Source organism: Rhinolophus hipposideros, assembly GCF_964194185.1.
Source record: "Rhinolophus hipposideros genome assembly, chromosome: 7".
Classification (NCBI taxonomy): domain Eukaryota; kingdom Metazoa; phylum Chordata; class Mammalia; order Chiroptera; family Rhinolophidae; genus Rhinolophus; species Rhinolophus hipposideros.
Window position 1 is genome coordinate 90,288,606 of NC_138053.1, and position 14,075 is coordinate 90,302,680.

The 14,075-nt window shown below is 37.8% G+C and overlaps 1 protein-coding gene across 1 annotated transcript in view; it reads left to right on the forward strand.

Moving 5' to 3' along the window:
• MARCHF11 (membrane associated ring-CH-type finger 11) overlaps nucleotides 1-14,075 on the forward strand; it is a gene marked incomplete at its 5' end in the record, with an annotated part of 97,160 nt that overhangs the window by 68,898 nt on the left and 14,187 nt on the right. Inside the window, one exon of the mRNA XM_081053615.1 lies at nucleotides 6,354-6,546. Coding sequence (XP_080909741.1) covers nucleotides 6,354-6,546 — 193 coding nt within the window. The remainder of the gene's footprint in view (nucleotides 1-6,353; nucleotides 6,547-14,075) is intronic.

The window sequence follows — 14,075 nt, forward strand, 5'->3', positions numbered from 1 at the left end:
GAGTTCTAAATTGAGAAGGTGCATTAACTCTTTCAGATAATGGAATGACCGATACATCTTCCTAAATAGCTTCCTGGAGGCCTAATGAAATGTATGCCTTTCTTCAGTTCTTATCTGATTGGAAGTAATTTATATCGTGTTTCCCTGAAAATAAGACCTAACCAGACCATCAGCTCTAATGTGTCTTTTAGAGCAAAAATTAATGTAAGACCCGGTATTATATTATATTATACCTGGTATTATATTATAATATATTATATTATATTACATTACATTACATTACATTATATTATATTATATTATATTATATTATATTATATTATATTACATTATATTATACCTGGTCTTATAGTAAAATAAGACTGGGTCTTATATTAATTTTTGCTCCAAAAGATCCATTAGAACTGATGGTCCAGCTAGGTCTTATTTTCGGGGAAACATGGTACAAGGGGGAGACTCTTGTCTTGGTCTTACCTTGGCTTGATCTCCCATCATTTCTTTAAAGTAAATTCCTAGCTTTTCCTTCCACCCTTTTTTCTGTGAAGGCAGTAAGAAACCTGTGTTGATTAATAAGATTTCATTAATGAGGACAACAGTTTTTGCCATGGTTTCACAGCTATGTGTGGTAGTTATTGGGGTACTTATTTAATTTCCCATGAAAAGTGCCACAATAACGTGAACCCTTACACAAAATGATACTCAGTTCTGGGCCATGTACATTGTACCTTTTTACAAGTGGTGGACCTTACTTGGTACATCTATGGACAGTCGTTTATAAAGAGAATATTAAATAATTTCCAATGTGAGTTTTTTTAATTTTTTGTAAAGTTCATTAAAATTAAAAAGATATATTTCCTTGAGATTGTCTTCTTAATGTTAATACTTATTTAACAAACTGCAATTTTCAGACTCAAGAAATATTTGAGGATGCCATTTAGGAAGCTGTAGGTCAGATTTAGTCGATATTCTCCTGAGCTGCTTTTTGCATATGTTGACTTTTCCCCATCCTTACAACTACCTTTTAGATAGGTGTAAGTATGTCCTTTTTGTTTTTGCTTTCAGATGTAGGATGTGTCAGTGTAAGAAGGCAGAAAGAAAGAATGAAAACAGATAGAGAGAAAGGCATTCTAGATAGAACTTAGTTAGGGTTTGAAAACAAATCTGAGTTTAAATTCTCACCTCTGTACTTACTGGTGGTTTGGCCAGAGATGGAACTTTATCCCATAGGCAAAGACAGAATGGCTGTGAAGAGAATGTTCATCTGGCAGCTAGGTAGATGATGGAAACTAAAGTAAGGACACCGTATATTTATAGCATTTATTGGGTATTGGCCGTGAGGGGGAGAATTCCCCCCTCTACCCCTCTTGAGTTCTTATGGGTGAACTAATAATAAAATTGAAAAAGGCCAGAGTAATAGGAGAAAAAATAATTTAATATATGCACACAGGAGACCATAAATGATACTCTCAGAATGATGAACTAGCAGCTTTCTGTACTTTTTAGGCAAAGAAACAATAAATTTGATGAATTGATAGGACAAAGATACTTGAGTTGGGGTGCTCCCCAGTGAGGAATCTAAACTGAGTTTGGGCTTGGGTAGCACAAGGGTTGCAAGGTTTGTTTATGTAAGCTTATTGGCCCTGGATTCCTTAACTTTAGTGATAAGGTTATCTCTCTTAGGGACCTCAACCCCCCACCAGAACAAGTAAGGCACCTTTCACAGGGGAGATTTATATCCCGCATTCAAAGCAAGGGAGAGCCAACATGCCCTTCTAGCACTGGCTGCTTGTCAGGTAACTTTAATTCAGAGTAATCAGTATGCCATTTTGGTATATTTTGGGGTACTCTGCTCTGGGTCCCAGCAGTGTGTTCAGCTGTTTAGTGAACATAAAGGGAGATGAGACTCAGCTTCTGCTGTTATGAAAACTGTAGTCCATGAAAAAAAGGGAGATAAACATCTATCTGTGATCCAAGTGAGTGAAATCTGCACTAAACAGAAGTATAAACGGGATTGTGGGGTCCAGAACGAGGGATTCTGCTTAGAAGAAGAGTGGCACGAGGGGGATAGGTTTAGATGGCATTAGAATCAGTTGTAGATGGATGAGAGATTTCGTGAGGTGAAAAAAGGGGAGAAGGGCATTGTATGCTGAGGAAGGAAAATGCTCAAGGCAGAGAAGGGGCCAAAGTGAAAAGTACATGGCATTTGGGAGAATACAAAGAAGTCAGGTGAAGCAAAATTGAGGAGTGTACCTCTCTCCCTCTCTCCTTCCTCTCTCTCTCCTTTCTCCCTTCCTCCCTCCCTCCCTCTTTTCATTCCACCCTCTCTCCCTGCATCACTCAATTTTTCTTTCCATCCAACTTCTAACTTCCTTCCCTCTCCTTCCTTCTCTGCCTGGTAATAGTCCTCCATCCTTACTTTCATCCTTCCTGCACAATCATGTGCCAGGCACTGGGAATATGTGCTGAACCAAACATTTAGCCCCCTCGGTGGAGCTTAGAGTCCCGCCTAGCAGAGGTAGCTCTCCTTTCATTAGGAATGTAGGCTTGGGAGTTCCATAGAGAAGCAGGGAATGATTCACAACTAGAATGATTCACAACTAGCTGGGAATTTCAGTAGACCCAGAGAAGACAGACTCAAAGCTTTTATCAGTAAAATCTCATGGCCCTGCGAAGACGGGGTGTATGCCAGTGATTGTTGTCAGAGCTCAGTGGAATTATTGCACAGTATAGTATAAAGGTTCAGAGCATGAACCTAGCAGCCAGACTACCTGGGTTTGTGTCTCAGTTCCAGTCCTTACTAGGTGTTTAACCTTGGACAAATTGTTTAACTTCTCGGACTCAGTTACTTATTTACAAAATGGGGATTTTAATAGTAATAACTCCCTAATAGAGTTGTCACAGGGATTAAATCAGTTCATAGGTGTAACTGCATAGAAAAGTGCCTGGCACATGTTAGCCCTATATAAATATAGGCTATGATTATTTAATTATTTCCAGTTTGCTAAATAAGAATGAACTTCTAAAAGAGAAGGTAATAGGTCCCTCTTTTGCTAGAAACAATAGGTCCTGTAGTTTGTGTAGAAGTGACTAGCTTTTCAGGATTATAAAAGTATCAACACATATCCTAATGTTACCGGGAAAAAATAAAATAGTAGCAATTATTCAGAGCCAATCTAGTTGTTGTCCTATTACTTCCCTTTCCAATCTTGGGAAGAAATTTAAGTGAAAAAAAGTAAACACACACACACACACACACTCACACACATCAAGTTTTAGAGGAGAAAAGTATGTTCAGTGGTTTACTAATTTTGCTTAAGTTTCAGAAATGTCTTACAAACTGAAATCCAGGCCTTGGGTACCACTAGGGTAGAGAGAGAAGCCCCAAGAGACTCATCTTCTATTTTTATTGTCTAAGCTAATGGTCCATTAGCACAGCTCCTTGAGGCTGATCCTGTAGATAATGTGTACCTTCCAGGGCAAAGATGCTGGGTGGATATTTCCTAGTGGTGGAAAGCAGCATTATTTTTCCTAGAGGAAGAATGTGAACATTGCCACTTTTTGCACATAATGGTAAAAATAAGAAAGATCAGTAGATAGTGGGCAAAGAAATTCCCAAGATAATATCAGTGTTCAAAGGAAAATGCCTATGTTCATAATTAGTTTAATAATTTTGATTTCAATAATGGTTTGTTCTTATTAGCTATTCAGTTAAATGGTGTTAATTTTAAGGTCCATCAGTTTAAGAAGAACATCTATGCACTTTCAGGCAGGTTTGTGTTATTAGCGAAGTGATATAAAATGAAAAATTTCAGTAAGCTCATTACAGATTTGAACTTTTTATCTTTTAAAAATAAGCTTCAAAAATCTTAAATTCTTATATCCACAACAAAAAAATAATATCTATGATAAGGATCAATAATTAAGCTTCCCAGTGTATAATAAAGAGTTGTTCTTTTTTTCCTAGGTTCTGACATAATTTTGAACACATTACTTTCAAATTGCCAGGTATTTACATCTTTAACCATTTCAAATTTGGTATCACCAAGCAAGCGTGAAGCATCAGTGTTTCTTATTTCTAGTAAGTCTGTCCTTTAATCACTCAGCTTTTCTGCGAAGGAACAGCTAAGCCGCATGTGTGGGAAGCCTGCCATCTGAGCACACCTCCCACTCCTTGCGGTCAGCTTGACTCTGAGACGAGAGCCACCACAATTTCCGTGTTTCCCAGGAGTAGCACCACCACATAAAACCAACCCCACCAGTTCACCCAAATCTGTAGTAGGGCCTATGGCCACCATGCTATTACTGAATTGACGTGCAGGCAGTCTTGGATCAATTAATTGGTAAACCTAATTGAAGTGAAATATAATTAACCATACAATATTAAGCTGTCCAAATTTAACTCCATTGAAATTATGTAATGAATCTGGAACATAAAGGATTACTAGCAAAAAGAAAACAGATATCAGTAAAGATCACTCTTGATGACTCCTCCTCACTCACCTGTGACTACCCGTGACTCTTGTGACTTAGACATTATGTATTTTGAAACAAGTGGCCCACCATGTGAAAATCAAACACGCACAGACACACGTCCATGCACAAGTTGGACGCCTTTGCTTCATGGGTTTCATAAATCTGTCTGATGTGATTAATAAAAGGTAACCCAGGACATATAGACACGATAGCACCCATCTAGGATAGATGTTAGTTGGAAGGTAGTTTTCTATATGGCTTACCATGTGGTTGTATTTGTAGAAAATCTTAGTGAACATCAAAACTCAACCAGACACTGACACTTCATCCTTGTTTGATGACACCAAATTTAAAATGGTTTAAAATTCAAATGCCTGGCAGTTTGAAATTAATGTGTTTAAATTTATGTCATAAAGTTAGTGAAAACACAAATCCAAATACATGCTTGAAATACAACATTGATTGATTTGTAATGGTAAAAAATAATATTGACTAGTTTAATTATTCATCCAGAATTGTAAAAGCAGGCACCATTTTTCCATAAATGAATCTTCATATTGAAACAATTAGAAATATCTTTCTTGTAGAATCCCACCAAATGGTCCTTTGGTTCTGTTTTTTAAAATAAAAATAAATGATTTTAGACAACAAAATATTTCAAATGCATTTTGATATTTAATCTTTAATAAGTGTAGAATTTAAACGCATATCCATGAATATGCATGGTCCAAGGCATACTTAAATTATATATGTAAATTGTTTATGATGAGAGAGACAGAGACAGTCAGGGGGAGAGGGAAGTTATGGGCAGTGACAGACTTGTCATTTGGGGATGTACATATTCAGACTGAAGGTAAGTAAAGAGTTTAAGAAAATACCAGATTCATCTAATGGACGTTGATTGTTTAAGCTCGTTTGTTTTTAAAGGTTATTTAAACTGTTGAGGAATTCTTTTTGACAAGCCATATGTTGCAGCAGCCAGAGCTCTTTTACACAGAAAGATTGCGCAGGTTGTTTTGAGTTTCATTGTTTACTGGCAAACCATAATAGCAATTTGAGTTTTGTTTTTGTCGCAATTGTGTGAAAGTGAGAACATGACTAATTAATTCTCTCAAGTTGATAACACCCTTGAAAAGTTTTGAACATTTGTACTGTAAATCCTCTCAAATTACTTTCCCCACTGAATAGTGTGTGCTGCATACAGTTTGTGAGTTTCAAAGATTCTCCATTTGGGTACAAATTCTAAATCTTGACAAAAATGGCTTCATCGATTACTCTATAGATAATTAAATGTCAGTGATAGCTGAGTATATGAAATATACCAATAACTGATAATGTACCATTTGATAGTTCCTGTATAATTATTCTAGTGTTTTACCTTAAGCAACTTTTTCACTGATGTTCTTATATCATTTACTTATTTATTTTTCACATTTTCTCACAAAAAAACCAAGAAATTCCCTTTTTTGCAGTAGCCACATATGTTTAAAGCAAAATAAATTTCCAAATAGAGGAGTCCTCATCATGTTTCTTCAGGATGTTTTTAATTTCATGCATGTGTGAAAGATGAGAATGTAATTCCCAGGTACTAAATATCCCTCAGCCATTCACGTTCAGTACTGTTATCTGGAATAAAATGAGATTAAATTTGCAGAATGGCGAATTACTGAAAATAATGACACTAAGGCAACGCATTAATCTTTATCTGCTTGTCTATTTGTTATAGCCTGGATGAAATGGAAAAATTCATTTGGGGGTACAATCAGATGGAAAAGGGTCTTACTATTATGAAGAGAAACATGGGGCTGAAAATGTTTTTTTTTTTCCTTTTAAAATTATACACAGCGCCTTTTTCTTACATGCCTCTGTTTTTCTTTTAGTGGCAAAGCATTTCTATAACACTGGTTGAGAAAGTTCAGATGATTGCTGTAATCCTAGGATCCCTGTTCTTAATAGCCAGTGTGACCTGGCTCCTCTGGTCGGCCTTCAGCCCCTATGCAGTGTGGCAGAGGAAGGACGTCCTTTTTCAAATCTGCTATGGAATGTATGGTTTTATGGATCTAGTGTGCATAGGTAAGATCATGCTATTGAACGTTAACAAACTGTCAGTAATCCGTTTCTTGCAGCTATCGTATTGTCACCAGTTGGATGTAATAGAGAATGTTGGGCTTCGCACGATCTTCATTCGTGCGAACGAGTTAACTATCTGGGGCATCACAATCTGGCCACTTTTCTCACAAAGCAGAGCATCTGTATTCCCAAGTACTCTGAAAAAATTAACAGCATAATGCCCATGTAAAGTGACATATTTTGCAATGCAAAGGAAGGAATTGTAGAAGAAATTATTTGGAGTGGGCGATATAAGGACAGAAATTTATTTCTAAGGAATCAGAGCAAATCAGTCTCTCTTCACAAAGCTGGGATAGTATTGACTGGTGCCGGAGTATTGAGAGGAACCACAGCTGGAGGTCTTAACATCATGGATGGCATGGTGACGCAGATTCTGCAAGGGCGCAAAGGGCTCCTTGGAAGGGTGGAGGCTTGGGGACAGTTTTCCTTGCTGCCCTGTGTCTCTTTGTTTCACATTAAATTCAGTGGCTTAGAAGAGAAAAAGGGCCAAACATTTTAGCTTAAACAAATCCTACGATTAAAGGTTACTTACATGTTTCGCCTGATCTTTTGTTTCCCTAATGCCATGAGGAAATGGAAACCGATTCATGCCGTGGTCCTGCAGTGACTACGGTGACCAGTTGGCAATAGGGGGTAGGGATGGAGAGGGACAACACTGTACCGAGCAGCCATTCCCTGTTGTGATGAGGTTTAGAGTTTAGTGGGATGTACAAAGAGCTGAGGGGGGCAGCCATGGTTTAAAGCAGTGCTTCTCCAAGTGTGGTCTGAGGACCTCCGGCAGCAGCAGCCTGCGGCTCCTTTTTAGAAATGTGCATTCTCAGGCCCCACCCCAGACCTGCCGCGTCAGAACCTTTGGCCCCAGCCTCCTGTGTTTCACATTCCCCCCCAAGGCTCTGATGCACGTAAAGTTGACAACTGCTGACTTCAGGGGATGATACTCCACTGGGCTCAAATGACGTAGCCTGTAATCCTGGCCTCCGCTTGCACACATCAGTTCCGTCTGTCCATATTCCTGTTTTCTCACCTGTAAAATGGGAATAACCAGTCCCAGCTCACAGGCCTAAAGAACGGAAACAGTGGTTATAAAATAATGTTATTAATTACACGTTGTAGATTAAGTGTATTTGAGTAAGTCACAAACATTGAAATAGTTTGACTCAATCCCTCTGCTCACTAGAGCCTTAATGAGGCTAGCAGTTTCAATATTCAGTCATTTTTTTCTGAGAGAACTCTATAAATTTTAAAGTTTGATCAGCTTGAATTTCCCCTCCTTATCTTCTTTTCTTTTTGTCACTAGTACAAGACTAATAAGAAAGAAAATGATCAAATTTCAGGCCAGAAAGGCAAAAAGAAGGAAGGGAAATGTCATGAATAATATGTAAACTGAACAGATGTTGCCTGGATAATTGGGCTAATCATGTATATGAACAATTTGCATTAAATGTGATAATGCATATGTAAGCAATTGGAAATTCTAAATCTCTGTGCAAATATAATCTCTAGGGTAACGCTTTAAATAAAGAAGAATCACAAATTGTTCTATAAATTCCTCAGCAAATTCAGAGATAGTGTTTATTTTGTTTTTCAACATTTTCAAATGTTATAAGATGTGGTATTCCGTTGATATTAAAAGGGGAGGTGAAAAACAAAAGAACCATTGGATTCCCAATCCAACCTGGAGGGAAAAACAATTCCAGTTGGCTTTCTTGATATTATTATAGCAATAAAAAGGGCCTTATGTTTCCTGGCTAGGAAATCATTTTCCTGAATTTCACAGCTTGCATTTGAGTTATTGTATCTCAAATTTTGATTGTTAATATCATACTTTTAATCAAGGTTTTTAGAATTCTGTTTTTGAAAGCATTATATATATGAACTAATGATTTTTCAACAATATATGACATATTTGGGATTCCCTTTTGAAATCTGGGTGTTTACCCATTTTATAAAGTCAAGTTTCTTAGGAACAAAAACCAATTGACATTTTCCTGGAGACACTTTGGAGAGTGAATCTTTATCTAACTTGTAAATATTGACAATACTCTCCATTGTCTTTTGGCTCAAACTTAAATGTCATTACTCAATGATTTATTTGTATATTTTGAAAGATATTAAAGAATTCAGATTGAACAATATTGTTGATTTCACTTAGCAATCTCATTAATTAGTCTGTTTGGGCCAAGAGAAAAATCTTATTTTTTCCCCCAAGAAATTAGGCAACTACCATAGTCAAGAAAGCAAATACAGGCAGGCTTCCAATCGCCAAATGGATCATAGGCTGTAATAGATCCGATGTTTTCCTGCCCCCAAGGAGCTTCCACCCATATGGGGAGGACGGACATGTAAGTAGGTAACTGGAATACAGTGGGATTTCACAGTTATGGAACCATGCACAGGAGATGGTAGTTAGATAAAGTAGGGAGAGATTAATGCTGGGGTGTTGTGTGCAGAGAGGGGACAGTTTCAGGCAGATTTCATGGGCCAGTGAGAGCCAAGCAGGCTGATAAATGAATAGATGCTTTGCAAATGGGAGATGGCTTCCTTGTCACCATTGGAGGATGAAATATTGGCTTGCCATTCAGAGGGCTTTAACTAGTTGGAAACATTCCTGATCGGCTAAGCTTTTCAAACGTGTTTATACCTAAATGAGAAGGAGCAGGTTGGCAGCTTCATAAATGCTCCTTTTAAAGAATAATTCTTAAAATCTATAGAAGATTATTCTAGAATCAAAAAATGTTATCATCCAGCCAGGTGTATGTAATACTTAGGAAGAGATTATTATTGGATTGTTAAATAGCAATGTAAAGATTTGTAGAAAATTTATTTACTTGGGGAAATTTATTTACTTGTAACCAGACACAGTGTATTGGTTTGTTGCTTTCATTCGTTATTAATTATTGCATTTTCTGATTTCCCAAGATCCTTCTTGGGAAACTTTCCCAAGTTTCTTCTTGCTATTAAAGTTTTGAATTGTCCCAAGGGTGTAGGTACTATTGTAGTTGAAATACCTAAATCAAGGATTTAGGTAGAGCTTTCTGTAGTGATGAAAATGTTGCGTATCTGTGTTTTCCAGTGTCATAGACACTGGCTACCTTCGGCTATTGAGCACTTGAAATGTAGTTAGTGAGAATGAGAAACTGAATTTTAAACTTAATTTTATTTAAATTAATTTAAATTTAACTTAAATTTAACTTAAACATGTGGCTAGTTGGCTACCATATTGGACACATTTTGAGATGACAGAATTATAAATGCATGAGAGTTTGATTAACAAGTTTCACTTTGTCTGTATAAATAGGTTGTGTTTCCTTAATGACAAAGAAACTGTTCCACAAGAGATGAATAAAGTGAGAACGAGTTTAATAGGATTAAGAGGAGGAAGGGTACTAAAGGTGAGGGTGGTGCTCAAGAGGTATACAGAGCCATAAGAGGGAGACATGCCTTAAGCAAATGAAAGTACAAAAAGATAAAACTTTATATTTGGGGAGCTCTTTTATATATTTAAATAGACGGCATTTAAACTATAGTTGTGCACCAGGAAAATAATGTAATGGATTTAAGTCACTGAGATACTGTAGCCCGGGGGCAGTCATTGAGGGAGAAGTAATAACCAAAGGAGCCTCCCGTTGGCTCCCTCCTAAGATCTGCACTGTGAGCACAGGAAGATCAGCAAACTCAGGAAGGAAGAGCAAATGCGGGCAGAAGGCACTGGGCGCGGGATCTGGTTCCCACCTCCATGCTTTGCACGTTGAGAAAATGGAAGGCTCTCGCTTCCATTGGTCATGTGATTCAAAGGAAGTTTGGGCCATGAGAGGAATGTGCTTATTAGTGACTAAAAGATTGAGGGACTAAGAGATGGCCGTGAGGACAGGGAGTCATTTGATTATCTTGCATCTAAAAAGTGAGAGTAGTTACCAAGTCATTTTGGTATCTGGTAGAATAGAGGGGAGCTCAGTTTCTTGTAGAAGCAGCAAGCTAGAACTAAAACCCTATTATGTGAGTGAGATTCCAGAAATAGAGATAGCAGTGCTTATACTTACTCTTATTAACACTATAAAGTAATGCCAAATCCATGTCTGGAAAATGTTTTCGTCTTCTCTGAGATACTAAGGGAAAGAACTGTTTGAGGTTACAAAGTTGAAAAACCTAATTACTTTTGTTCTTTTAGAAATTTTTCTTAATTGTCCACATAAATATATACATATTCAAATAAAAAACACCTTTTGTACTTATAATTGTGAAATATATAAAGTTTTAAAAAGACCATTTTACTGGGCTTTCTGTTGCATTACTCCATTTACAGAAATGCCCTTTCTCCACGTTTTGATGCATATCCTCTAGATCTGGGTACCGAGACATTTACGTATTTTATTTTTCATATAAGCAGGACGTATTATTGAACAAATAGTCTTCTTCATTCAACAGTCTGATCTAGAGCTCTTTCCTCAATAGATGTATACTATTTACTTAAACTTTCTTCTACTGGCGGATATTTAGGTTTTCTCAATTTTTGCCATTAGGGACAATGTTGCAAAGGACATCCTGTTATGTATTTTTGTAGGCAGGATTCCGAGAAGTGGAAAGTACGGTTTGAGTAATAAGTGCATGTTACATTTGGCACCCTAAAAAACCTTTACCAGGTTATACCCTCCCCCTAATATATGGGATTTCCAGTTTCCCCACATCTTGACAAATGTGGATGTCACTTTTTGACATTGTAATTGGTAGTTTGAACTATATTGTGTAGTTTGAACTATACTTAACACCACTAGAGTGGTTTTCTTAAAATCTATTCTACAACTATTTAGGCCTGTGGGGTAGTTTTTATCTAAGAAAATAAGAGTAGCCACACTGGGCCATGTGTATACGCAGCTCATCCTGCCTGATGTCTTCAGGGATGCCGGAGACGCGATGTGCAGGGACATACTGATGATCTTTGCTGTAAGCACCCAGACTGGGGTCGGAGACCACTGCCCCACAACCCTGCATTCTCCAGCACATTAAGGCGCTCTAGGACCAGCGTCTTCTGTTACACTGTTAACATCCGAGGGGATTTCACTCCTCAGTCTGTCTCTCTTTTTGTGTGTAGAAAGTGCTTCCTGAAATTGCTTTAAGAAAAATTGCTTCTCTCTGTCACTTGGCTCTTCGGCTAAAGTACTGATTCTGCTATTGCTTGTTCTCTGCCTTATTTTATTTCTCAAATTAAAGCACAAGCATGCAGACTGGAGGCTAGACACACACACACACACACACACACACACACACACACACACACACACACCATCAGGAGCCAAAACTATTTCTCGGGTTTCTTTTGAAATAATGAAATAAAGTATAATATGATTGTTTATCCTGTCTTGCTTTTGAGAGCTGCAGAGATTAGGGAATTTTGAAAAATAACCTGAGATATAGTAGAATGAAGATCAGACCAAAATGTCTTCTCCTCACTGTACCAATCATAGTCAATACTGAAAAAAATGCTCCTTCTGCAGAAATGTCGTACTCTCCAACATACTTTCATTTTCTTACATTTTCAATTTAAATAATATTTTAAAAACTCATGTAAATTTTATTACTGTTAGTATAGCCCTTTAGAAAAATCTGTTTTTCATAGTTGGTAATATATCTAGCTAAAGCAACTTTGGTCATACACAAGAAAACTATTTAGAGTTCCCAGTTGGTAACTTTTATTCACATTTCATTATAGAACTTCAGAACAATAAATAAATACAACATATTCCTATGGCCTTAGGCTGATGATATTAGACGTATGTTTACATTGCTAAAAGCTAAGGTAATTTTTCTGCCTTACTTTTTATATTGCTTCGCTTTGCTGTTTTTTTCTTCAGGCAAAGTAGCTAAAAGGAACGCATGGTTTAACACTTTATTGACATGAAATTTAAAATGTACATTTTCTAATTCTTTGATGTTATATGAGGAAAAGTGAAGAAGTTTGACGACATTTTGGGGATAATCAGAGTCTCGGTTACCACATATGAGCTTTTGCCATCAAGGATGACCAGTCATCTATATAATTCCAAGGGTGTTTCCTTCTAAAATGGTGCTTTCAGGTTATTTGCCTTCCTGTGGCTTGCTTTCAAGTATAAAGAAATTAGCACAAACAAAGCATAATTAAGGAAGTAAATCAACTAAGGAAAAAATTTCTAATGCATTCCAAGCAAATGTAAATGACTTTTAGACTCTCTCCTGTTTAAAATTTTCCATGCTCTCTGGCTCTTCACAGCATGATTCAGAACTTGACTATTTTTTAAACTATTTTAGGTGAAAAACATATTTACTGAAAGAGTTAGGAATTAGTATTGGAATGGAAATATGCTGTAATTTAGAGCAGAAAAAAATGAGCTTGCTGGAGGGCATGGGAAAGCCTCCAGTTCTTACGTAGCCGCCCAGGGTCATCGACCACATACATGAATGTGTTTGGAAGAGCAACGGTGGCCAGGTTTGCAAAATGTGCAGCCCTTGGGTCATTGTAGAGAGGTAGCATTTTTTAAGCTGTAAAATATTTATAGATAAAAATAAAATTATCAAATAGTTCCAAGTGAAAATGTAAAATTACCAAGAGAACATACGTGTTCACCGGTTCACCGAACTCTTTCCAGCTTGCGCAGGTGTTGGCGGATGTCTGATAGAGTGAGCTCTTTCCTAGCCCTCCCTAAGGAGAGCCAGGACCAGTGTGACCTGACATGGGCCATTTCCACATTGAAGATACTTTCTCTGTGGGGAGTGAAGATGATAGCTGTCAGCCACCAACACCCCCACACATGCCCTGTCCCATTTGAAATTGTCAACAAGTTTAATCCTAAAACTTCAGATCTCTGTAGATTATTTTTTCCATCACAAAACATTAGGAGCCCAGATCCAACCTTCCATCACACTCCACCCCCTCCCACCCCAATCAGCACCACCACCAAGTCTGGGATCTGAGCTACTGGGATCACTCAGGAAAGCAGAGCTCTGAACGTCAATAGGTCAGCATTCAGCCACAGAGTTGGGGTGCAGAAGGCTGCCTAAGTGCCCAGGTTGGCGCTGTGTTACAGTGGAAGGCGGTTTCTAGGAGGTGTTGTTGCTGTTGTCTTATTCTGAGTTTCATAGGAAGCACTAATGTGGATAAGCCTGTATGAATCATAGACTTGTGAAAAAAGAAGCTCAACTTCAACACCGTTTGGCAAAATAACGAGAGAAGTTGATTCGCCCAGTATTTATTTCCTTGTTGAATCTTCATATCACAATTTTTCCTCTGACAGAAGAAGACTATCGGCCACCTCCCATTTCCTGATTTATAATTTGACTGGGGACCTACATCCCTCAAGTGTCACAATTTGGCTACTTAGGAGACTGACCTTGGCCCACCTGCTAGTGTAGGCAGGGCAGAAACCTTCTACTCTGGCCCAGAGCCCCTCTGGGTTTCCCTTCAAAGTTCCTGCCAGTCTTAGGGCTGTGTTGTGACATTG